Source organism: Beta vulgaris, chromosome 8 (genome assembly GCF_026745355.1).
Source record: "Beta vulgaris subsp. vulgaris cultivar EL10 chromosome 8, EL10.2, whole genome shotgun sequence".
NCBI lineage: Eukaryota > Viridiplantae > Streptophyta > Magnoliopsida > Caryophyllales > Amaranthaceae > Beta > Beta vulgaris.
This window is the reverse complement of record NC_079209.1, coordinates 51,604,627-51,631,998: the sequence shown is the minus strand read 5'-3', so window position 1 is coordinate 51,631,998 and position 27,372 is coordinate 51,604,627. Positions and strand designations below refer to the sequence as shown.

At 35.0% G+C, this 27,372-nt stretch overlaps 3 protein-coding genes across 4 annotated transcripts; all 3 read right to left on the bottom strand.

The window, feature by feature from the left end:
• Window positions 1-6,449: 6,449 nt before the first annotated feature.
• On the bottom strand, window positions 6,450-8,605 carry LOC104901714 (molybdopterin synthase sulfur carrier subunit). Of its 2 annotated transcripts, none has more exons than XM_010689315.4 (2): window positions 8,432-8,605; window positions 6,450-6,930 (listed from the first exon to the last, which is right to left on the bottom strand). In XM_010689315.4, the coding sequence occupies exon 2, from the start codon at window positions 6,910-6,912 to the stop codon at window positions 6,604-6,606; it is 309 nt and encodes a 102-aa protein (XP_010687617.1). In that variant the 5' UTR covers window positions 6,913-6,930; window positions 8,432-8,605; the 3' UTR covers window positions 6,450-6,603. The 2 variants fall into 2 exon arrangements, with proteins under 2 accessions (XP_010687617.1, XP_010687616.1); XM_010689314.4 differs by having other exon boundaries at window positions 6,450-6,912; window positions 8,432-8,602.
• Window positions 8,606-18,714: 10,109 nt separating this feature from the next.
• On the bottom strand, window positions 18,715-22,182 carry LOC104901713 (F-box protein SKIP1). The gene is made up of 2 exons (XM_010689312.4): window positions 21,753-22,182; window positions 18,715-19,510 (listed from the first exon to the last, which is right to left on the bottom strand). Exons 1-2 carry the CDS (start codon window positions 22,091-22,093, stop codon window positions 18,937-18,939), a joined length of 915 nt encoding a protein of 304 aa, XP_010687614.1. The 5' UTR covers window positions 22,094-22,182; the 3' UTR covers window positions 18,715-18,936.
• A 2,056-nt stretch (window positions 22,183-24,238) lies between these two features.
• Window positions 24,239-24,908, bottom strand: LOC104901712 (hydrophobic protein OSR8). The gene is made up of 2 exons (XM_010689311.4): window positions 24,680-24,908; window positions 24,239-24,554 (listed from the first exon to the last, which is right to left on the bottom strand). The coding sequence occupies exons 1-2, from the start codon at window positions 24,767-24,769 to the stop codon at window positions 24,420-24,422; spliced, it is 225 nt and encodes a 74-aa protein (XP_010687613.1). The 5' UTR covers window positions 24,770-24,908; the 3' UTR covers window positions 24,239-24,419.
• Window positions 24,909-27,372: the final 2,464 nt, after the last annotated feature.

Genomic DNA, 27,372 nt, shown 5'->3' with positions numbered 1-27,372 from the left:
ATCTAGCAGGGGTAAAATTGTCAATATACATGAAAAAAAGTTATCAGTCAAACAAAAAAGTAATCTCGAAAATTGGGCACTGTCAGAAAATTTCGATGCTAATATATGATGTTCATGCTACTACAACTTGTGTTCGTGTAACTATAACTAGTGTTTATGCAACTAAAAATAGTGTTTATGTATAAACAGATAGTGTTCGTATTTTTTTAATTGGACACTGTCAGAAGATTCCGATGCTAATATACAGTGTTCATGCTACTAGAACTAGTGTTCGTGTAACTATAACTAGTGTTTGCAACTCACACTAGTGTTTGTGTATAAACAGATAGTGTTCGTATTTTTTTTTTTTACATATCTAAATAAGAGATAGAGAAGAGTAAAATAAAAATATGATGAAATTATATCAAGATGGATGTCTATTTGTAGAGAATAAAAATATATGAATATTGGTATATTTTTTATTTTTTTCTAAAATATATTTTTTGAGATATACAAGTTTTAAAAATTGGAAAAAGTAATTTGTTTGGATAAACAATATAGTGACATGTGTACCACTCACATGTTGCCACATTAATGTTAGATGTTTGGCAAACATCTAGCAATTAGATGTTTATCATTTCTCTGAGCCGCTTGACTTGCTAAACATATACTAGTATGTACAACAACAGAGAATGACACCCAAATTTGGGAATCCGACACTTGATACCTAATTACCTATCATAAGCTAAAAACTGTTTATATCACATATCAACCCATTATGAGACACTATTACACCCTACTAATCTAAGGAACAATGTAAACATTATTAGCTTTACAAAATCAAAATCGACAAGTCGATAAATGTTCTATTCAAATTTTAAAAGAATTAACCAAGAGAATACTATGAAAAATATTATTCGCTTTGCATTAATCTAAAAACTTAATATCGTCCACGTAAGATTGGAAGAAGCTCCAAAAATGTGCTATCTATATTAGCAGTGTCGTAGAGTAAGAAAATCCTTATCTCAATTAGAGGTTATAAAGATGAGCTGGAGTAGCAGTAGATTGAAAGCAAGTAGAGTAATTAAACCCAAAGTAGTCAGGAAGATGTCCCAAGAAAAACCCAACCATAGACGACGTAATCTGGTAAACCTCAACTAGTTAGAGTATTAACCCGTATTTATAACTATACCCATTCCTATTCTTTCCTCATCTCACCCAATAAATTCCCACCAAAAACAACTTCAACTCCTCTTCATCAACCAAAACCAATACAAAGCACGCACAATCATCCAAGCCAGTTGGAGATTTACTTACGCAAAATGTCACAGTTGCGACATTGTCGATTTCATGTACTATTCTTGGTGTGCTCAATGCTTATCATGTCACAAGTTATTCAGAGTTCATCAGCACAACGAGATGATCAACATAGCTTGAGTTATGCAGTGAGTAGCAGCAGCAGTATTAAGGCAATAAATGAAGTTCATGCTAACTGTGATCGTCTTTGTTCATCGCATAATACTCGAAAACTTGCGGCGAATTCCAGGAGAAGCCCGAAATTAACACCAACAACTGTTATTGTTACTCAAAGTAGAAAATCGGATGCTTCCATATCTTGCATCTCTTTGCTCCATCTACTCCCTCTGTTTGCTTTTTTCTTTCTTTAACACAGTTATGTATTATACATATGATGATGATACATCTCATGTATGATGTATATTATACCGATTAATTTTACATACTTACATTTTTATTATTTATTTTTCTTGGAATAAAATTCTGTATATCTCATTCATGTTTACATAGTGTATATACATTATTATACATTGTATGTATTTACTATTTAAATTTGAAGGCAAAGCAAAATGAATTGAATGATATTGTTACTTTTTTTTTATGAATTGAATTCAATGCATGTAATGATGTAATCAATGAAGAATTCCACATAATTGCAAGTGAACTTAGAATTGGTTGAGTGCAATGAAGGAAGAAGAGAATATTGTAACAGAAAATTATTTGGGGCTTTAAGGAAGAAGACAAATGAGATGTGTTATTTGGATTTAGGACAAGGCATAGATAATGTCAGATAGCTCTTGAACATGGAACAATTTTTGACGTTGTTTTCACTCTGTTTAAGTTGCCTAATAGAGGGAATAATGCCTAATCTTCAGGATGATTCTTCATACCTAATTTGATGGCCTAATTTCTCTCTAACAAATTTGTACTTGTCCGGCTGAAGTAAGTGAAACACTTCTCTCAAAAAGCGTTCATATAAGAGGGAGAAGTGTTTCAATTATTTTAGAACGGAAAAAGTATTATTAATTGGTTAGGTTTAATATTTATATATTTTGGAAGAAAAGGAAAAAAGAATAAGAAATACAATTTAATGTGCGTTGATTAACTTTCTCCTGAATTTATATGAATCGAACATCTCAAACCTATTAAAAGTTACTTCCTCCATTTTTTTAGATGACCCGTTTTGACTTTTGATATTATTCACATAGGTAACTTTGACTATCTTTTGTGATTTGTACTTGAGGAAAAATATAGTCATGTGAGGTTTTGTTAGATTCGTTTAATGTATATTTTCATAATATCAACTTTTTGTAATTTTTACTTATTAATAATTAGAGATATAAAAGTCTAAAATACATTGACATGTGTGTCAAGGAAAAACGAATCAACTAAAAAAACAAAAGTAATATATTACTATATAGTATTCTGACTTACCATAACTTATATGAACTCATTAAAATTTATTGGAAAGCATCTGAACTTACTTGGCGTGAATAGAATTTTCAGTGCATTATCTACCAACTTCTACATTGCTTAGACTTGCAATCATGTCCTTATCAGTTATCATCTAACATGATTTCTCTCTTAAGAAAACAAGAATACACTTAATTCAGCATTAATAATGTTGTTAGGAAGGAAATTGCAAAATGATATTCTATTGAAGTGTCCTCAAATTATTTTTATAATGTAATGATATAATCAACTCAAGAGAACTTGGATCAAATTGAAACTCAAAATAAATTTCATCCTAAAAAATAATTAACAAGAAAAAGGTAATTCCTCAAACTTATAAAATGGTTTCTTTCTATTATGTTCTTCAATATACAACTACTCTCATGAGACAACACGAAGGTGTACAGACTACAAAGGGTCTTAGTTTAGCGAAAAACTAGTATTTGGACTCGGGCGTTGCCTCGGGTTGGCATTGCGTTTTCGAAGTTGATACGCATTTTTATCATTCACACTAAAATATATTAAGGAAAACTCAACATTTAAAAGATACATATATAATATTGTGGACACTCAAAGCATGATTAAGAGTTGGTTAAGATGGTAATTGTGTCATGCTAGAATAGTAAGAGGTTATGGGTTCAAATTTTGTTGCAAGCTAATTTTACCTGCTAATCAACATGACTATGTACAAATTGGACTATTAAAGTGGAATAACAGAGGTGACATATGACGTGTATACATTATCATACACGTCTTTTAATATATTGGTATAAATTAAACTCAAACAGGCAAGGTCCGCAAATTAGATCCTACACCGAGGTGTAGGATAAGCATCCTACACCTTGCCCATGTGGCTGGCTTTTGGCAGTATTTTTGAAAGTGGGCAAGCTCTTTCTCTCTCATCACGTGAAACAATTTTTTTAATGTACAAATGCATATGGTTTGATGTATAATAATATACGAGTGTACATTTGGAGATTTTCAGTGATCAAAGCAATGACCATCAGTGTACATTGTGATTTTATTGAATTTCGGTATGAAACTGTAATTGTACATATTGAATTTCATTAGTGAACAAACATCAAACACACCAGTGTACAAAGATTGGGAATTACACACTTGACATATTTCGGTATGGGACTGTAATTGTACATATTGAATTTCATTAGTGAACAAACATCAACACACCCAGTTTACAAAGATTGCAAATTACTCACTTGACATCAGCTTCATGAATTGGGTTACTTTCAGCTGGGGGTTGTCATGGTACATTTTGATTTTATTAATGAATAACCACGAAGCCAAGAATGTACCAGGATGTTGAGGGTGGAAAAGAGAGAAGTGGTGAATTTCGGTATGAGACTGTAATTGTACATATTGAATTTCATTAGTGAACAAACATCAACACACCCAATGTACAAAGATTGCAAATTACTCACTTGACATCAGCTTCAGGAATTGGGTTACTTTCAGCTGGGGGATGTCATTGTAAATTTTGATTTTGTTAATGAACAACCACGAAGCCAAGAATGTACAAGGAGGTTGAGTGTGGAAAAGAGAGAAGTGGTGAACAGTATATGGGGGAAATGATGGCGATTGACATCAAATCAGTTATTAAATGGTGAACAGTAACTGTCAAATCAGTTACTTTTTGTATTTTCGACATGTACACGAGATGTAATGAGAATGTACATTATATGTCAAATTAATTACTTTTTTGCATGTTGAATGGTCCAAGATCTACTAATTGGGCAAGGTCACGCGGATTGGCACTTTGCAAGAGCAAGGATATAGATTATAATACCTGATTTTGCAAAATTGAGGAGTCGTCATTTATCCTCCATAGTTAGTTAGGCAAGGGATATATTGGTTATTGGTTGTATATTATATGGCCCCTTGCGTATAGAAAATCCATTCCAACTCTCTTTCCATTTTGAGCATTGTATATCTCAATCTCTTTCTTACATGGACTTGGTCCACACTAATATTATTGTGGATCAAAACTATTTATTAAACATAGTGACTCTTTTTTCCATATAGTAACCTTTTAAAAATCTTAAGTTATACTATACAATTACTTTCTAGCTTAGTGATCGATTTTTTTTAATATAGTCATTCTTTCTTACGTTAATTTATCATGATGAAATCTTCAGTTAGTGACATAGTAGCTTTTTTCACATAGTCAAACTTTTGAGGGCGTGTTCAGCAACAGTAGTTATGGTGGTAGCTTTTAGCTGTAAGAGTAGCTGTTAGCTATGTTGGTAGTTGTTGGTTTGTGTGTAACTGTTAGCTGTAGTTGTCAAAGTAGCGGTATAAAATTTTGATGTTCGGTAAAAGAAGCTGTCAAAGTAGCTGTTTAAGAATAACTAGTTAAAAATTCAAACAAAACTTTAACATATAATTTATACACCACTAAAAAAACTACCCCCAAAGCTACAAATTGTAGCTTTTGACAAACACTACTAAAACATTACTTGTACCACTAAAAGCTACTTACACTACTACCTTGCCAAACACTATTATTTTTTCTAATCAGTGTTTTGACTGAGTCAAGACACTAAAAGCTACCTAAAAAGCTTGTGCCAAACATACCCTAAATCTATATATACTCTTTTTTTTTAATCTATTTATTAATATAATGACTTTTTTTTTATATAAATCACATGAATTAGCATTAGGTTCACATTATACTACTATATTACTAACACAACTTATGCGAAATGTTTGTAACGACTTGACGTCACACCTTGTGTAGTTAAAAAAACACAGTGGATTCGTGAACTCAATGTCATTCGTGGAATTCACCCTTGATGGTTTCCACGTATAATTCCTCGACTCTTTTCTCTTATTTTGGCTTCAATAATTGTAACTTTCATATATTCTTGTCAGTTCCCGAATCAACTGACATGTTGGTGATAAATTCTCTAATCTAGAATTTAAGAACTACTTCCAACGTTTTTTATACTTATAAATTATAATGATACTTTCATCTTTAAACTTATTGAAAATACAATTAAGAACTAGTAATGGACTCCTAAAGTCATCTACTCAAAGCTGACATTGGATATTGTCCAATTTTACAAATGGCCAACATAACCAATCGTTCCTCCATTTATACGTGCTCGGTGCTCCTACTCATCCCTACCACATCCAATTTCCTGCGGTGATTTTAGCTCCTAGCTCGTACCTGATCAACCAATCAAGGGATCAACAACGTTACCAAAACAATTAATTAGAAATTAAGATAAAGAATAACTTAGATGTTGCGTGCTCTTTGTGTGTACCACATAATTGACATTGCAAGCTCTTCTTACAACATCTGCAACTTGTCAGCAGACAAAGAACTATCCAATGAGTTGCAGCAACGGTTGCCCACTCGGCCACTCGTTCCCGTGCAAAGAACTGCCTACTGACCAGCAACAGGTCAGAAGGCAACAAAATGAAGGTAGTAGCAGTTTTTGTCAATTCCATTTCCAAAAACTCAGTTTCATGGTGATTTGCATATTCGGTCATGGACACATTCTTAGTTCACATTAGAATGAAGACTTGATTTCCCAAGTCCCAACTGAGCAGATTCGGCGTAAGCAAATCTACAAGTTCCAAAACAACTGAGAATAAAATCATAATCTGATTGATTTCTGTACCCTGAAGTCTGTAACCAGGAAGCAGAATTGATTTGAGAATAAAATGATAATCAAATTGTATCTGTACTCTAAAGTCTGTAACCAGGAAGCAGAATTGAATTATGCTTTTAACATACAAACTACAAAGTCTGTAACTTGCAGATCACATTGGTCAACCACTTATCTTTCTCATTTAATTTTATACAAGGAACTACAGGATTTATTTCTCTCATTTAACATATACAAGGAATGATCACCCTCCACTTATTGGTGGTATGATGGCTAGTTCATCCCTATGCTTAACGACGGCCGATTCAGATGCATACTCCTCATTCAAAGCCAGCACCATGCACCCTCGTATATCTTCGAGGCCTGGAAAGCGGGTGACAATCTTATCCAAACAATCACGGGCTGTGCTACCAGATGTTACCTCCAGTGGCATATCAGCTAAACCAGTCAAATCCCGAGCTCTGGCAAAAAATAGAACCTTTAGCTCGATTGATGACTCCCCATTCCTTCCATCTGTGTTACCTTGACTTTCAGTTTGATTGTTCAGCACCATCTTGTTGAATCAGATGAACTAATTAAAACGCCAATATTATAGTTGATAGTCGACACACAAGTAGGTAGATATTAAAAAAGGAAATTGTCATCCTATGTTCCTAGAGTTGATATTCAACATCACTAGTGGAGTGAGCCCAGGTATATCTGATCAAAGTAACGCCCAGGAGCAGGACTCTTTAAAATATAGGAGAAGCACAAGACCTATGTCTAATTAAACTGAGCGACAGGATATGACAGAATCTCTCTTGCTAAACAAAATGTGCAAATTGCAACTGAAATTAAAATCAAGGCGCAAGGCTCCATGCTGTTAGTTGCAACACACTGAAACACAGTGGCTAATGCTATTATGAAATGATAAAATCACAGAAACGAATGAAGAAGAGATTTAGAGTCTAGAACTCACTACTTGTTCCAAAACACATGAAAATGACATTTTTAAGTATATTCTGCTACTACAAATAAAAGGAGAAGTTGAACAACTTCAGTACTACATGAGTCTCTCCCTTCATCTTCCACTTACAATAAGAATCACACAATATCATCAACACTAGAGAACACAAGAAAGGTCAAAATTTAAATGGATTCCAACTTGCAACTTAAGCACTTTATTTCAGCCATTCCATGATTGAGTGCCGAAAAAAGCATCAATGACAAGGATTTTACCACCAATAGTATCTAGAAAGGATGATCTTAGATTGTGGTGGCTACAATTCAAAAGGACAAACATAAACACCCAGAAAATCATTGTAGAACCCAACAACAGTCTAGACTAAACATCACCAACTCTTCAACATAATATACTTACTACAAAGTATGGGTGTGTCATGAGGATTCGCTAATCTGAACTTATTACTTTCTCCATTTTCTTAATCGCTACAATTTGACTTCTGCACTATTCATGTAGTTCCCTTGAGCTATAATTTTTTTTTACTAAATGTGTAATTTTCATGATAGCAACAATTAATAAAATCTACTAATCGAATATTAGAGACATTAATGGTCGAAGTAGTGCATTGTCAAGCGTGAAAGTCATATTGTACCGAAAGACAAACCTATCTAAACTTGTTGTAATTGCAAATTGAATCTGGGAAACCCAACTGAAACAAATCCAATACTCTTTTCTCTTCCTATGAAGGTGAAAAAGAGCACATATATCGTGCAAACAGATTAAATTTGAAGTGGTTGCACTCTCATCCACATCTATCAACCCATCAAACAGTAAGAAATCCATCATTCATCCATAAAAATCATTGATAATACTCAAATATAGGTAACACCTGGTTAAGTAAAAGAGAAAGAAAATGAAAAAAAAAGGTCAACATGAAGCTACCACCACAAAATTGAAGGGTAAAGATTGATGGTATGTAGTAGAATAGTGAATCAATTTCAAGAATTAGTGAAACCCCAGAAAAATATTACTTCCTAAATAAGAAAAACAAAGAACTAAACTTGTGAAGGAAAACAATATGAATATATAATGTAGAAAATAAGATATAGAAAGAGGGATAACAAATTACCTGCTATGATTGATAGATAGAGATGATGAAACGGATTTGATTACTGATGCAGCAGAGAGATTCTGCAACAGTGCAGTACCCAAAGTGTAGAATTCAACTTGGATAACAAATGGCGAGAGAGAGAATCTTTGGATGAGTTTTGCCCAATTTAACCGTCAAAGTTCACTTTTTAAAGTAGAGAAAGTATATCAATGAGCTTTGTCCAATTCACCGTACATCAAATGGTAAGGAAGTTGCTCTAGTCCTGGGAATACAACAGAGTATGTTGGGAGAGCTTCCCCCCCTCCAATTAGGGCCTGACCTGGCTCAAATTTGGATTAATTGGATCCAAAAATGGATTTCGGAAACCGGGTATGATTCACAAAAAAAAACTTTGTCCAATTCGCGAACTTTTTTGTACAAGGCAGGCCACATCTTGATAAATGTTGTGGCGCCAGCTAATAAAAAGCCCAAGTTGAGTCTTATAGTGAAGCCTAAGCGTGAATACGTTTTTTTTTTTTTTTTGACATGAAAACTGTTGAGATTTTATTCATCCATCAAAGATATGTCCTTCCTTACAAGTGAGAGAACCTCTAAAGGAAACTCCTCCCTCCAAACTCTCATCTCATCAAAAGAAATACTTAATTTTGCAAGGGCATGAGCAACACTATTGCCTTCTCTTTTTACATGTGAGAAAGAAATAGAGCTACATTGATCTGAAATCATAAGAATGTCCCTGACCACCATACCGAAAGCTGAGTTCTCACATTTCCTTTTCTTTAAGTAATGAAAAAGCTTGATACAATCTGTTTCGAGGACCACCTTTCTCAACCCAACCTCTACAGCTATACTTAAGCCGTGCCGAGCTGCCATAACTTCTGCCATAACTTCTGCAATGTCTACCTCATAGCTGCCATGGTGTTGCTTACGAGTTGCTGCCATGATCTCTCCACCATGATCTCTCATCACCGCGCCATAACCCACCCTATCATCTTCAAAATTGCTGCATCTGCATTTATTTTATAAAACCCATCAGGTGGTACTTGCCATCTGCTCATACAAGGAGACCTCACACTAGGACCCAAGATAGTTTCATTTGCTTTTTCAAATTCCCCTAGCAAACTCAAAGCCTTCTAAGTAACATCTGTAGTTTCTCTCCTCTTTCCTTCAAATACCCACAGATTTCTTTTTAGCCAAAGACCCCATATAATACTCCAAAAAATATTCCACCACTCCTTCTCCCTATACTGTATCACCAGATCATAGCACCACTCCATTAGGCTCTTGCATTTCACTTCCTTCGCTTGGATTCTAAGAGGTGAGGTATACCATATCTTACTAGCATCTTCGCATCTCACTAGCATGTGCATGGTTGTTTCCTCCTCGACACCACAAACTGGACAAGTGTCATCCTCCAACATCCCTCTGCGCTTCAGATTGCTTCTCACAGGCAGCCCATCATGGAGAGCTTTCCACCCAAAGTTTCGAATTTTTGGTGGCACCTTTGCTGTCCATAATTTGTCCCAAACTCTCGAGATGATCTCGGTGTTTGACGAGCCAACTTCTTCTTTTTTCTCCTCCAATCCAATGTAGTACGCACTCTTTACACTATAATTGCCATCCTTTGAGAAGTGCCATGTCCAATCATCCCTAACATCGTATAATGAGATCGGAATTTTTGTAATAGCATGAACTTCCCAAGGAGTAAACAGATTGCACAGCAGCTCTTTATTCCATCTGCCCTCCACACAAAGGTCACTCACCATTTTAGGACCATCATCTTCGAAAGCTGCAGAAGAAACCAACTTGTAACTTGGCAGACTTGTAACCCACGGATCCGCCCATATATCAATCGTTTTTCCACTCCCAACAATTTTCCGAGCCCCTTTCTTCATTAAACTTCTGGCCGACATTATTGAACACCAAGTATAGCTGGAATTTGGGCTCACAGTAGCTGCCATAAAATCTGTCTTAGGAAAATATTTCCTCTTAGAACCTTTGCCACAAGAGAATCCGGGTTGGTGAGAATTCGCCATGCTTGCTTAGCCAACAGGGCCTTATTAAACACTTGTAAATCGCGTAAACCAAACCCCCCCTTCTTCTTTGGTTGGTAAAGTTTGTCCCAAGATACCCAAGCCAACTTCCGTTCTTCACCTTTTTGGCCCCAAAAAAAATTACAGAACATTTTTTCAATCTCATTTAGAAGCTGAACCGGGAGAGAGAAGCATTGCATAGCAAACGTAGGTATTGCTTGAACAACAGATTTTATTAAAATTTCCCTCCCTGCTTGTGAAAGATATTTTTCTTTCCACCCTTTAAGTTTCTTCCATATACGATCTTGTATAGTTTGGAAAATCCGTTTTTTTGAACTACCTACATAAGTAGGGAGCCCAAGGTATCTGTCATATTCTTCAACAGCCTTAAAAGTTAACTTCATCTGAAGCATATCTTTCCGTTCTGGATCAATATTTCGGCTAAATGACATCTCGGATTTTTCCATGTTCAACTTCTGACCGGAAGCTAACTCATAGTTTGCAAGAATTTCCTTCACATTTTCCACTTCATCCTCCGTAGCTCTAACAAATAAGAGGCTGTCATCCGCAAAAAAAAAGATGAGTAATTGGATCAACTCGCCTCCCCACCTTAACTCCATGGATATCTTTTTTCCTCTCCGCCTCTCTTAAAAGGGCAGACAAACCTTCAGCACACATGATGAACAAAAAGGGAGAGAGAGGGTCCCCCTGTCGAAGGCCCCTACTAGTCTTGAATTCCCGGGATGGCTGGCCGTTTACTAAGATTGAAAATGAAGCAGAGGAGACGCACTTCATAATCAAATTAATAAACTCAGTCGGGAAACCCAATTTTTGCATCATTTGTTCAAGAAAACTCCATTCTACCCGGTCATATGCCTTGCTCATATCTAACTTTAACCCCAAATACCCCATTTTACCTTTCTTCTTTTTTCTCAAATAATGGAAACATTCATAAGCAACCAAGATGTTATCAGTAATAAGTCGCCCTGGAACAAAGCCACTCTGAGATTCATGGATGATAAAAGGGAGAACTTTTTTTAACCTGTTTGCCAGTACCTTCGCCACTATCTTGTACAGCACGTTGCATAAACTAATGGGTCTGAAATCTGCCGGGGTCTCACATTTTTTCTTTTTCGGGATGAGAGCGATATATGTCTGGTTGAAACCATCAATTTCCCCACCTTCATTCAGGATTTCCAGCACTTTGCGGACCACCTCCTCGCCTACCACATTCCAGTATTTCTGGTAAAATTGCGCACACTTCCCATCCGGACCTGGGGATTTTGTGGGATGCATCTGAGATAATGCGTCGCGAACCTCATCATCATGGAACTTTTCAGTCAACTATCCTGCCATGTCGGAGGTGATAAGGGTCTGCACCAAGGGTGTTACCACCAAAGGGTCTACTTGCCCTCCTGTATGGAAGAGCTCTTCAAAATAATTAACAAAAACTTCCGTAATTTGCTCCTCTTCTTCATATCCATTCCCTGCTGCATCTTTTATAGTATCAATCTAATTTCTCGCCATTCTTTGCTTTGCTTTCGCATGAAAAAATTTCGAGTTTTTGTCCCCATGTTGAAGCCAACTTTGCCGACTTCGCTGTTTCCAATAGATTTCTTCACTGGCCTCCAAATCATCCATTCTGCTATCTAAAGCACGCATCTCCGCAATAACTTCATCAGTTTGTTCTTCTTCCATCAGTTTTTCCATTCTTGATCTGCACGTTCTCATCATTTTTGCAAAGCTACCAAATTTTTCACGACTCCAGCTCCTCAATTTATTTGTTGTAGCAGCTAGCTTTAAGCTTATATCCCCCTCTTTGCTCCATCCTTCAATAATTTTCTCTTGGCACGCTTCTTCTCTAGTCCACATTTCCTCAAATCTATACAGCCGACACTTTCGGTGAGGAGGGCATTTTGTAACCCCTTTATTCATACAGAGTAAGAGAGGGAGATGATCTGACCTTCTCTTTTCCAGATGAGATACAAAGGAACCCGGGAAACGTTCTTTCCACGCTTCATTAGCAACGTATCTGTCTAACCTTTCTTGAACATTTTTTTCACCTCCTCGGTTGTTTGACCATGTAAACATATGACCAATAAAACCCAAGTCCGAGAGACTACACCATCTCAAGGCATCCCGGAACATGTCTGCATAATTTTCATCAAAGTCATTGCCTCCTTTCTTCTCTGTCGAGACCAACATCAAGTTAAAATCACCACCGCAAACCCATGGCATACCTTCATCATTCTTCAATTGTTTCAGTAAAAGACCCGTTTTGTGCTTATTCACATCCTTCGGATGTCCGTAAATACCTGTGAATCTCCATTCCCCCATAGCTGCATTATCTATAACCACATCAATATGATTTAGAGAAAAAGATTGAATGGAAACCTTAAACTCCTTCCAGAACAGAGCTAAACCACCACTCCTACGACGACCCTCCCCACTACACTCCACTACTAACATATTCTCAAAATTCATTCTTTGCTTCACTCGTTCCATCTCATGCTTCTTTAATCTAGTCTCCGATAAGAAAACAATTTGAGGACTTTCAATAATCATTGTGCGCCGAAGCGCGTTTACTGCATGAGGTGTCCCCAAACCTCTGCAGGTCCAGCTCATGATGTACTTCATTGGTCCGGAAGCGCCCTTTCAGTGGGGCCCGTCACTTCTTGGATTTGCTGCTGCTCCTGATACTTTCCCAGCATGGAAACATCCACTCCCCACTTCTTTGGAATGTGCAAAGCCTCCACCTCCAAAGGCTCTCCTGTACTCTCTCTCATTTCTATAGCCTCTCGTTTTTTCCCCACTATGGTCTCCTGCAGATTGTGAACTCCATTCTCTTGTCTGTGAACTTGGCACCATTTCTTTTTTTTCAATACACCATTGAGCTTACCTCCCTCGCTCTCCAGTTCACCTCCTTCCCTGCTATCTCTGTGATGTCCGTCCTCATCCCCCTTATTTTCAAAAAGTTTTCCTACTTTTTTCCCTCCTTTGTCAGGATCACTTTCTACTCCTATATTATTTTCTCTATTCACCTCATCTCTTAACTCTACTACTTGGAGTTTTGAGATGACTTCCTGAACATTCTTATTATTCTCCATCAGGTGCAAATTTTTTGGTTTGGTGGTAAAAAGCCTCCTAGCACACTTTGCCCTTCCTTTTTCAGTACCGCCTTCATACATCTCATTTTTGAAAATACGCCAGGGTGAGGCTTTGAGCCAAGGACCATATTTCTTCTCCGGGGAATCCTCTTCTCTACTATCATCACAATCTTTTGTTCCATGACCAATTTTTCCACAGAAGAAACAATAGATGGGTAGTTTTTCATATTTCACGTCAAAACTTTCTTCTACTCCACCCCTCAGTTTAAGCGTAACAGATTGAATTAAAGGTTTACGAATATCGACCATTATTCTAATACGAATGGATTTGTCAATCCCCCTGGAGGTCGAGTCATCAATTTTAATAACAGCACCAATTTTATTTCCCACAGATTGCACGTTTTTTTGATTCAACCTACCTTTAAAAGGTAGGTTATAAACCCTAACCCACAAAGGAAGGCCATACAATTGTACGTCAGAGGGTTTTTTATTACCTTGGATTTCGCCGAGCACCAAAGCATGCCTGTCAAAATGCCATGGTTGGTCTTCCAAAACCCTTGCTTTGTCTTTCCAGTGATAAAATTGAAAAACATACATATTCTTCCCCACGCTACTAATGTCCATCCCATGCTTCGGCTGCCACACATTTTTCATTGTTGTCATAAAGGCATTCATATTGATATTTCTATCACTCCATAATCTCCCCACTAATCCAAGTTCAACTCGTGCTTCCTCTTCTTCAGCGCCTTCTTCCTCCCAATCAACAATATCGTTTTCTAATACTAAGATATTACTTTTTATAGAGATTACTTTTTATAACAGGAGGTTACTTTTGTTGCATTTAGGTTTTTTTCTCTAATACTAAGATATTACTTTTATTGAACTAGGGGTTACTTTTTCAAATATCAAGGGGTTACTTTTACTGAAATTAGGGATTACTTTTCTAATCCTAAAGGGTTACTTTTAGTGAAATTAAGGGTTACTTTTACTGAAACTAGGGATTACTTTTGTAATGTTAAGGAGTTACTTTTACTGAAATTAAGAATTACTTTTTGTAATGCTAAAAGGTTACTTCTACTGAAAGTAGAAATTACTTTTTGTAATGCTAAGGGGTTACTTCTACTGAAAGTAGGGATTACTTTTTGTAATTCTAAGGGGTTACTTCTATTGAAAGTAGTGCTTCAGTTGGGGTTACTTTTTGTAATTATAAGGGGTTACTTTTACAAAAATAAAAACGAAAAACCACATAATGAGAGAGAAAATAGCAGACCTTCAACGCTGCAATAGCACTAGGACTCACCAGTGACTCGTCGTTGACTGAGGGTTTGTTCTCTTCGGCATAAAACAGCTGAACTGAATTGAATTGAATTGAATTGAATTGAACTGAAATGAATAGTAATATGTGAGAGTAAAAGTATTGTCCAAAGCTGAACTGAACTAAACTGAATTGAACTGAACTGGACTGAATTTGAACTGAAATGAATAGTAATATGTGAGAGTAAAAGTATTGTCCAAAGTTGAACTGAACTAAACTAAATCGAACTGAACTGAATTGAACTGAATTAATAATAAGCTGGGGAGAACAGGCCCTGAGTCAACGCAGCTTAGACTCGCAAGCGACTCGGTCTCCGGCGAAGTTTGTCGATAGCATTTCCAGAGCTCCGAGAAGCTAAATGGCGCTACATTCGAGTACGTTAACGTGTCAACCTCCATTTTTTCTGAAGAAGAAAAGAGAATGTGAGAGAGAGAGAAGAACAACCAATTGAATCTCCTCCATTTGACGGAGATGTCGATGTTGGATTCCTGTGCGGCGGCGATGAAGGTGGGGCCAGCGAAGGTGAAGAAGTCGAATATTTGAGGAAGGAGGAAGGAGTATGATGATGTTAGTGACCGCACAATTCGTTTTTGTGTGGCATGTGTTACCAAAAATGAACTGATTAACAAATAGTATATTTAGTAAAATAAGTAGTAAATTTAATTAATAAAGTTGAATATTGGAACAAAAAAATAGCACTATGATAATATATTGGTATGTGGGTTATATGTTAAGTTTGGCTTAATGGTTGTAAGACCTTCCTTACCTTGTGATAGAGGTTCCTAATTTCCCCTCTTCTTATAAGAAAATTTTCCTCACCTTAAAAAAATATTGAATTTTTTGAAGTACTAATTTTTTACCTTCATTAATCTGACACGCAAATCGAGACTTTTTCGACACATGAAACGAGTATTTCTGAAGGCTAGATTAAATGTCGGAATTGTCAAAAAAAATTGATCAGAAATACTCGTTTTCGGTGTTGAAAAAATCTCGATTTGCTTGTCAGACTAATAAATGTCAAAACTAACGACAACTTAATGGGGTTCACTTAAGAAGTGCTACCATGTAAAAAACCTAAATGTTCGGGCTATTAAATACAAAAAAAAATTAAGAAATGCTCCCATATAAAAAACCTAAAAATTGAGGACTAGCGTGTAGCATTTTCCAATTTGTTATTGTCCAAGCTTGTCTTATTCCATGAATCTTTTATTAGTTTATACCCTTGTTTTTAAAAGTCAAAATTCAATTACTTTGACCATGTTTTTCACTAATGTACAAGATGTCAACTTTTTACAGTAATTCTTATTGATATGTACTTTATGATATTAAAGTATGTCCATGATAATGCATAATAAATGATGGAGGGACTAGTGCATAAACACATTTGAAATATCCTACTTCTTCATCATATATTATTCTAACATTTCGACTGATATATTTACTAATACACAATTTTAACCATTCGTATATTTAATGTTGATAATATATGTTAAGATGAATCTTAGAACAACTTATACACTAATATTTTTTTCATATACTTTCTCTGTTTCTTTTTAATATATACTTTTTACGCATGTCAATGCGTAACTTTGAGAACATATATTTTTAGTTTTGTGTTTGCAAAAATTTTAAAAAGTACATATTAATAAAACACATGTTAAGACGAATCTAATAAGATCTCACATGACTATGTTTTTATTCACGTATAAATCGCAAATAATGATCAAAGTGAAATTTGTGAATAATGTAAAATGTCACAGAGTAACAATTACAAAGAAACAAATTAGCATTAGTTAAAATTTTTTGTCAAAGTGACCCATATAAATAAAAATCAATCTGTAGTAATTAATATGAGATTGAGGTGGCGAGATAGTATGACTAAATCTTTTAACTAGTTAAATGTAAGACATGTTAAGACGAATCTAATAAGATCTCATATGAAACTTACAAGATCTATTAAAAAAAGTAAGCCTAATGGGATAAATGCCTAAATCGGGCTCACAATTTTTGTTGAAAAAAAATATTATTGGTGGTATGTTTAGCAAAAAAAAAAAAGAAATATTATGTACATTACGAAAGATTGTATATGTATATAAAACTAACGACAATGTGACGGAATTCACTTAAAAAGTGCTACCATGTAAAAAAATTCTTAAAGTTCAGGGCTACCAAATATAAAAAATTCTTAAAAAGTGCTACCATGTTAAGAAAAGGTAGCATGTAGAAAACCTAAAAGTTGGGGGTTACCATGTAGAATTTTCCTAGCAAATTTAGATTTTAGTATGTCTTGGAGAATAATATTTGGAAAACAATAATATGAAAAAATTGAATAAATAATCTTTTTATGAAAAAGACAAGAAGAATATGATTAAAAAATGTTAGAAAATAATAATTTGTATAAAAAGTATATGTAGGTACTAGGAACGGTCCCCTCAAAAAAAGGTACTAGGAACGGTTTATTATTGCTAGAAAATATTTTAGTAATTCTTCTAGTAATATAAAAGAATCACCACATAAGAATAACATGATAATACCATATTTTCTAAAAAAATTGTATTGACATTAGGAATATGTTGTTGTTTAATTAGAAATTGTTTATTTATCCTTAGAAATCGTCACGTCTCTTGTAAGTGTTCTAATGATACCATTTCCTAAATATACTTTCTTTCCTTGTGGAAAGGCTTTTATTTTTCATAGAATTTTTTTTTACATCACATAGATATGTTTAGTGATTCCCTCATGGGTCGTATACAAATACTTATTATTTTTCATATAGATTCCCTTCGACCTAATTAACTTTTACTTATTCGCACATCTCTTGTTAACCATTTAAAAAAAACTAATATATAATTATTACATAATGTTACTCAATTCGAACCTTAGACTCTCAACTCGGAGATTGACATCCATACCACTAGAGTACTGGACATAAAGGTCTTTGTATCTATTTTTCTCTTTATTTCTCCTTTCATAATTCCTTTAAAATGGAGTAAAAAATGGGTCAATAAAGAGTATAAATTTTCTGTCATCAAAAGAATTGAGAAGAGCAATCATCCATTCATATTCCAAGTTCAGCGGCAAAAAAAGAGGTTATGGTCATTGACAAGAAAGTAAAATGCCACACTTTCACATGCCAAACAAACTATCCCGACTAACATGCTATTTTTTATTATTACATTATTTTTTCCCTTTTACCAATATACTATAAATTAACATTAACACTTTACACTAAAAATAGCAATATCTACCTTAGATCCACCTCAACCCTTATGGGATAATCCCTATGGGATGAGGTTCAACAAGGAAACCTAAAAAATCCCACCAACAAAGCATACCTTAGACCTCTTGCACCTCCCCTCAAGGCCTAGGAGGTCCTAAAATTATCTCATATTTTAGGGCCATGCACTTATATCTGAGGCTTTTGGCGACGGTGGAGGGGGCGGTGGCAGTCGAGCTTTGGGTGTTGTTAACAATGGTTGGTATTTTAGGGGTCGTTGCACCACCATGGAGCCAGAAGTTGGCACCTTTGTTAGGATACACATTGGGGATATATCCTACTCCAAGAACCATACATATTGAGAAATCCAGGTTAAATAGTGCGTCAAAAAGAGTATTTCTTGATTGTTTTTGATGTAATTTTTTATTTATTCTGGATGATTAGTGCTTAGTACATAGAGGAATTTTGAGTTTTAGTCTCTACAGATTACATATATGAGTAAGATACATATCTGTACATGTGGAATGAGCATAAATGAAATCATTCGTTTAGTTATTGTGTGTGTGTGTAAACATGATCTTACAAGGAGATGTCCATTATCTAATTAATGTTTAAACATGATCTTACCTGGATGATCAGAACACAAGATTTGACCATTCATTATACTTTTTTCACATATACAAGTTACAACAGCAGTACCAGAATAGCTTTACAAGATTGTCACAAACAATATTGTGAAAACACATAAGATTAAGCTGAGTTCTGTCACAAAGCAATCACTCAAACACACATTTGTATTTAGTAAAACATAGCAATAGTCGGAATTGTCCCCCTAGCGATATGGGGTCCAACATTTATATCCTAAACACGTCAGTCTGAAATCGTTCATCATACAAATTCCAATGACCATACCTCTCGGTGTGATAGACCGATCTTGGTATATAGAAGTTCGGCTTCTTAACCATCTTCAAGCTCTTCAAATTTGCGGATGCATTGACAATATCACGACTAGTCAAATTTGCACATCCATACAGATCTAAATATTCCAGGTTTATGCATGCTTCAGAAATCAAAGCAAGGCCTTTACCGGACATCTTGGAAAACTTGAGCTCAAGATGCTCCACATTAGGCATAAATTTACCTATGGCAGCAGCTTCAGAATCACCGTCTTGAGGGGAAGCATCGAGGTATTCATTTGGTACAATATTCTTATGCTGAGAAGGGTCCAGCCAATTCATGAAGTTGCGTTTTAATACCTTCAGACCAGGACAGTTTCTTCCAATTGATGATATAGATTCATGAGATATCTCATGGCAGTAGCTAATATCTAGTTCTTTCAGCATAGGACACCTTTTGGCCACCTCAATCAGAGCATCATCAGAGACACTCTGACTGCATTTGATTGAAAGAATCTCAAGTTTTGGGCATCTGAAGATAGGTAAACAATTACTCAAAACAATTCGCATCAAATGCATATAACCAGTATATATATACTGTGTTCATTATGTATTGCAATTGTTAAATCGCGTGGAAGAAGATTCAGTTAACATATGACTGAGATTTAAACCTATATAATATGCATCCCACGATACATCTAGCAATTTCTTATAGCAAATAACAATCAAAGAGATCTGGCAATGACCTAGGACCTTCAGGCGGGCATGTTTTCCCAAATAAGTTGATGGGGGATCGAAAATCAGGGATCAGGACTCGGGATTTAAAATCCTGTGTTTGTTCATGGAAGTGGAAAAAACGGGTTAGGATTGGGAATAAAGAGGTCTATATCCCAATATCCCAATATCCCAACATCCCACTCCCAAGTCCCATATATAACCCTGTTAACCCTTTCCCATTCACCAAACATTTTGTCAGTAGAAAAGCCCCAGACTCATTGTGTGAAGTTTAAAAGAGGATGATATTCCATTCCTAAGCTAAACCCGCAATACTCCATCTGAATTTCTTCGATTTTTTGGTTGCAGAGGACTCCACATAAATTTTGTTCTGCATAATTGCCTGAATGACAATCATTATACTTAAATGTGACACGCATCCAAAGGAAACAAGGTCCCTAAGTCACAAGCCTTTACCGTAAATGAATGAAAGCAAAGTAACCCCTGCATGAACTTAGAATTGTGATCCTTGCAACAACCTCAAATATTAGCAATTTCAAATCCTATTCAGACTATCTCAACCAAAAGAAATATGAAATTCTAATGCAAACTCCTAAGCGGGCAAACCAAGTATCTTTGATTAGTTGAGGTAATCATCCATTAGAACTACTTCATCAAGATTCGTCCTGTAACAGCTCCTAAGAATAATTATTCTCATACCTTAGCTCCAAACCTCAGTCATGAGCTACTCGTGTGTGTTTCAATATTGTTTCCTCAAGTATGTTGAACAAAGTAACAAACTACTAAGGAAATCGACTATATTGCCAAATATAGCTAGCTCATTATCCAAATATTCAACCATAAGCTTAAAGCTGCATTGGTCATAGCCCACTAGTACAATTTACATACAAGATATCTAGCTGCTTAACAAAGAATGTCCCTCCATACTACTACTACTATATTTGTTTCATAATACTTCTCATCTTAGTCTCAAAAAGAATATGCTAGTAAGAAAAACCTAAAGTAGGGTATTACATAATTCCTTTCCAATAGACATATTGCAACTTTTACTTCGATTGTGAATTGTGATCCTTCATCCTATTCACCAACTAGTGGTCAGGAATCAAGATACTGGCACATCAAGCAAAGTGACAAGTATATTATGAATACATGGAGCAACTACATGTAATTCTCATTTTTGAATACATGGAGCAACTATATGTGATTTTTACTTCTGAAACATGGAGACTTAGCAAATGTGAGATTGAAGTTCATAATGTCACACAATAGTCACCAATGGCATCATGTACAACATATCAAAAACCAATTACAGCAACTACCAAATAATCCAGCTGAATTTGTACCTAAATTCACAATCAAAGCCAATTTTTCATAAAATTCAACATATGATCTTCAATTCATCCATAGATCATTCAAATCCTAGAGTAGGCAAGATGTAGAAATCCTATGAAAAAGTATTACCACTAACTCTTTTCCAACAAATTTCCGTTTTGCATCACCCAATTTGGGAAAATGTTCGAGTTACCCTTAAGGTTGTCAACCCTGTTAGACACAGTATAATGCAATATTTGACATTTATGTAATAAATGAGGGGAGAAGTTTGATAAAAATAATATTTTAATATATTTATAATCAATGAAAATTTAATAGTAAGAAGGTCGGCAACCCTTAGGATCACTCAATCAACCCCTTACCTATTCCAATTCTACCACCCAGAATCGAACCGAACCCACCAAAAAAACCCATCAAATAATCATATAATTCCTCCTCCATTCCTAAAGAAATGCAATACATTGACTCTTTCATAATGTTAAATTAAATTTTTTAATAATCTTACTAATTAATGAATGGATTTCCAATGTTCAAAATATGCATTGATAAGCGTAAAAGTTCAAAATAAGTAACAAAGATAGCCGATTCACAACTGACATAGTACATACTAACATAGTTAGACCATAAAAAACGCAACGACAACTATATTTTGGGACGGAGGGAGTATTATATATATTCGACTCAAAATACCAAAAATATAATCAAACCTTTGAGCAGCAAGAACGAGAGAGTGATCAGAGCAATGTCGAACACAGACCCGAGTCAACGTGCCACAACTCCAATAAATAACAGAAACGAGAATCGCGTCGATCTTCCTCTGAAACTCGGGAGTCCACCACCGAGTTGACTCAGTGGACGATTCGAAGTAAGGATCGAGATCGAGCTCGGTGTTAAGAGAAGGGTCTTTGCAAGCTTCCATCCATGGCTTGCAGACAAGCATGGGTCCTTTCCATCTGTCCTCTAATGGCAGACGTGATAAGATGTTGATTAAGCACTCGTGAGTTAACTCGGCCCAGTCCGAGTTTTGGGTTAACTCGGTTGAGTTCATTTTTAGGGGAAATGCTTTTAACCGTCTAAAATGAAGGACTAACTGCTTTTTATAAGTGGAAATAGGGTGCAGAATTGGGATTGAATTTGTGTGGTTTTTACTTTCTATATTTATAGTTTTATACTCTTCTATATCTCCAAAATGAGCAAAATTAGCAATCAAAATAGGTGTGGATAAGAACACCTATAAATTTTGATGAGCATGTTTTGTTATGAAAAAGTTGATCAATCCATCGGTACTAAACAATGAACGGTAACATTTGGCGCTCTTTTTTAGGTTGTTTTACCATATATGATCCATATACAATGAAAAAATAATAAAGGCATTGTATAGGATTTGATCGCATGACCTCCAATTTTATATACTAAAGTCGATCTTGGTCACTAAATCAAATGATGTTTTGTGAAATCATTATAAAGTAAATTATTAATAATGAAAACTATAAGTACTTGGGTCATAGCCCAGATCTACAAACTAGTTTATATTAAAATATATTTTAAGCTAGTAATATGTCATGTGTAGTGAGTCGTGTTTTTTATATAGTGAACTTGCAACCTCAACTATGAAAAATAACAATTTAGCCATTAACTTTATGTTGTCTTACAATTTATATAGTTATCTAGTAATGTCCTTATGTCCATACAACATGTGATTGTATTAGATTCTTAATATGTATAATGATTTGTTTAGATTTTTTTCTTCACACGTGAATACGTGATTGTAACACTTATCATATTCTATTTTTAAAGGAGTGCAAAATATATTTGTGATAACATGTTTCATGTCAATTTGTTCATTACATAATTACTTTTTTAATCAATGATGAACTAACGTAATTATTTCCTCTTTCTCCCTCTTCAGCATCTCCTTCCCTTGAATCTATCTTCAAACTCTTCCACTTCCTCCTCTAAACATTTACTCCTAGAAAATTCCTTAAAACCCCCCCACCTTTCCTTTCGATGTCCAATTTCTCTTCTTCCCTTCCTAACCTATTTCCCTTCGACGATCTTTCATTCTCCAATCCTTTCCAAACAGATTTCGGTGCTACTAGATTTGCTAGACCTGATCATGACTCATGAGGATTGATCCTCAACAAACTCATCACCATCCTAAACAAACAAGCTATCTTTAAGCCTTTATTAGTAAGATTGACAAAGAGAGCTAACCATAGTCAAATCAAGTGACTCTATGTGAGCTTTTCCTTTTGGAGGGTTTTGCTTGCAATAGTCATACTATACCTTCTGAGTAACCTAAAATTAAACAATTTTTGTCCACTAACATCAAGCTTCATAAATAAAGCCCAAAGTGTTCTTTGATGTCTCTCTATATGACTAGGGATTGTTCAATGTAATACTAAGTGAGCGGTGGAAATTAGGATTGTTCGATGTGAGCGGTGGAAATTGGCGACAAACGCTTCCTGAATGGTGACTCTTTGTTTTCTTAAGCATTCGAAGAACATATAAGTACTTTAGTATACAACTTTTGATGATAATGGTAAGAAAAAATATCCTGCTAAAAAGAAACATTTCACAAGTTAAGTTAGTCCAACTCAACAAAGCAAAAATCCTTGAGCGTATGGGGGTAGAATAATGGGTTTCTACCCCCCAAAATAGCCCTATGGGGATTGAATGATTGATACATTTGCATCCTAAACCCTCATACATTATAGATGCATTTACTTTCACTATTTACTTGATATAGGTGCTTGATATTGTCGCTATTATACATCTTGTGTTGCCCAAAGTCCCAAACTAGTGATGCAAAAACAACAATACTCTTCTCTCATGACCGTGAACCCCACACTTTTTTGAAGTACCCAAAAGCGCAATTGCAACTCAAAATTTTAAACTAAATCAAACATGTGATAATAATAGCGACAATATCAAGCACCTAGATTAGCTTGTCCAAAATTGTCCAATTGTCCAATTGTCCAAGTACCCAAAATCACAATTGTAATTCAAATTTCAAACCAAATTTTACAAGTGATAACGATTACAACAATATCAAGCATCTAAAAGGCTAAAAACTAACAATATAACGTGTGTATTACATACGCCGGTGTTCAAAAAACAGATGACTAAATATGTAGCCATGTTAGTAGAGAGATGAATCAGTAAGTAACAACAAAGTAAAACATCATCGGAAAAAAAAAAACTGTCCAATTTCAATACATATACCATATTAATTTTCACAAATCAATCAACAGTAAAGTCAATCAAAGCTCAAGATTTAAAAGAATGTAAATACAGTATTGATACAGCAATTCAACGATACAAAATCAGATCTAGAAGATCAGAGATAAGGAATTCACAAAATCATAATTAATCTATGAAACGCGATAATAATAGCCGTCATCTCTGTACCATCGATCACGATCAACAGCGACGATTACGTAAATAGCGTAGATCATTCCAGGTATGTACCCTAAGATTGTCAACACCAAGCATATGCAAAATTCAAGCTGCAAATTTTCAAAATCATCATCAAGAATTCAAAATTTAATCAATTTCAGGAAATAGAATCTGATTTTAAAATTCAGTTTGAGTTTGATTAGTTGATGAATTTTGGAAGAGTGAAAGAACTTACGCTGCAACAACCATGGCGGAAGAAGACGCCGAGAGGAGGGAGCAATAAAGCACATATGATTTCACAGAAGATTTCGCATCTTGACGCCATTGTTTTGTGCACAAGATGATGGAGGAGAGAGAAAGAGTTGTGGAGGGGATGAGAGTTTCAATTGGATGAGTTGAGAACTGTAGGAAGTTTATGTTCTTAACGACGAAGATATCGATTAGAGGATTAATTCGCGTGACTATGTGTGATTTATGACTGTGACAGCCTATTTCTTTTGTTATTTCGCAATCTAAATGCTAAATATCGTCCCAAAATTTCTTAAAATCGCTCCGATCTCATTAAATATTGTCGATTTTACTCATATTTTTCTCTTTTCTTTTTCCAAATCACCACCTCCTGCCACCACTTTCATCCCCACAATCACCCTTTCCACCACCCATTAGTTATAATATCCTTAAAAATTAAACACCAGGTCGGGGTGTTACATCAGTAGCCCCTACCACCTCCCTCCACCCCCACCCCACCCCCACCCCCACTAGCAACCCCCAATCCTGCAGCCCCCAACCCTGCAACCCCCACGAGCAAGCCGCAGAAACCAAAAAAATAAAATTCCTCTCCTCCTCCATCGGAATGTCCGGCTAGGACGTTCCAGTAAAGCTTATCAAAAAAGCCCAGCATTGACTCGATCCGACCCGATTTTTGAGCGGGTTTGGGCATAATTTTATAGCCCGGTTCGACTATTGAGCAATTTTTTAAGGCTTGGCTTGGCCTGAACCTGGCCTATACTCACCTCTACGTTCCAGCCATGAAGGAAACGTGCTAGCAGGATGTTTCAGTGGTGGGGGAGCAAATTTTTTGTTGGTTTCCTTGGTGGTTTGCTTGTTTTATGTGGTGGTTTGCGTGGTTTCGGTGGTGGTTGTGTGTGTGGTGGTGGTAGTGAGAGGATTTCAGTGATGGTGAGGATGAAAGAGAAATTTAAGGGTAAAATTGCATTTTCAAGTGTGCTATGGAGCGATTTTAAGAAATTTTAGAATGATGCTTAACAATTTTCTTTCCCGAAATCTTTGAAAGACTGTCTGACGGTCTATTAGTTGAGTAAAAAGTAAAACTAGTTATAAGGGCACATAATAAATTAAATAAAGAGTAGTTATATATCGGGAAAAAAATCATAAATGTTATTCCGTCCGTCCCATTTGGTAGTTCCTATATTTCATTTTGTGTGTCCCAATGTATTGTTTTTATTTTCCTTGTTTGCATTTTTTAACATCACTTTTTACCCTCTTTCTCCACCTTTCCACATGGATTTTTGATACCCTCATTTAATGTTTATTCAATCTCATTGGTTGGGTATAAAAAACATGTTTTACTTTCTCTCTTCTATTTTGATCACATGCTCACCCATTTAGGGTGCGTTCTGTTCAACTTAAAAAATTAAGTTTCAGGTCCAATAAGTTCAGATAAGTTGCAATAAGGTCTAATAAGGGCAATAAGTTCCAATAAGGTCTAATAAGGTCCAATAAGTTCCAATCATGTGCAATAAGTTTCAATCAGGTCCAATAAGTTACAATCAGGTCTAATAAGGTCCAATAAGTTCCAATCAGGTCTAATAAGGTCCAATAAGGTCCAAATAGTCAATGTTTAATAAACATTTGTATTATTGTCCATTATTTTGTTATTCATAATTTCATATCACTATTAGTTGATTATGTTATTATTAGAATTTTAATTAAAGTACCACAATGATTATATAATATTATACTTGTATTAGGGTCTATTATTTTTATTCTTTATTTGTATTATGTCTATTATTTTATTATTTATTTGTATTATGTTTATTATTTTATTATTCATATTACTATTAGCTGATTAGTTTTATTAGAATTTTTTATTAAAGTACCATAATGTATAGTATTATACTTGTATTATTGTCTATTATTTGATTATTCATATTGCTATTAAATAATATTATAATCATGATCCAATAATTAAGGTTAACGATAATAATAATTATTATAATTACAATATTTTGCAATTCGTCTTTAAATAACTAGAGATAACATGTTTTCGTTACTAATAACAATGAAATAAAGATATAAATTTTATCAATTGATTGCTTCATTATCATCATTGGAGTATTTTTTTTTCATCGGAGTATCTTTCTTCATTTTCTACATCATCCTCTTCAATCAATACGTTTTCTTCACCAACATCCAACCATATTTCATTTGCAATTTTAGCCCGAGGTATCTACATATTCGTGTTTGTGTCTCTAATGGAGTATTGGAGAAAAGCAAAAAAAAAGAAAAAAAACATAAGGAAGAAAGGAGAAGAAAGGAGAAGAAATGAATGAAGCAATGTCATGCAAAGCTACGGTGATTTTGAGCAATTTTTTCTCTTTCTTTTTGTTTTTTTTTTATCTTCGAGTACATTCACATAAATGAAAGGAGAAGAAATGAAGGAATGAGTTAATGCTATCTACTTACCTTCACATTAATAAAAGTGAAGTGAGAATTTTTTATATGTGCCAATTTTAACTTGTTAGCAATAAATGTTAATTCATTTTTGATTTTCTACTAGTGTTTTATAAAATCAAAACAAGACTATTAGATATATTAGTGGTGAAAGTTATGTATAGGCAAATATATAAATAGTAATTTTTTTGTTAAATTAATTATCATAAGAGATAATTAATAATCATTATTTTT

Excerpts from the sequence above, each read along its gene's own strand:
- LOC104901714 (XM_010689315.4), bottom strand. The coding sequence starts at position 6,912 with ATGGTGCTGAACAATCAAACTGAAAGTCAAGGTAACACAGATGGAAGG.
- LOC104901713 (XM_010689312.4), bottom strand. The coding sequence starts at position 22,093 with ATGAACTCAACCGAGTTAACCCAAAACTCGGACTGGGCCGAGTTAACT. Across the intron at positions 19,511-21,752 it reads CTCGTTCTTGCTGCTCAAAG|ATGCCCAAAACTTGAGATTC; the intron begins GTTTGATTATAT and ends ACCTATCTTCAG.
- LOC104901712 (XM_010689311.4), bottom strand. The coding sequence starts at position 24,769 with ATGGCGTCAAGATGCGAAATCTTCTGTGAAATCATATGTGCTTTATTG. Across the intron at positions 24,555-24,679 it reads TCCGCCATGGTTGTTGCAGC|CTTGAATTTTGCATATGCTT; the intron begins GTAAGTTCTTTC and ends GAAAATTTGCAG.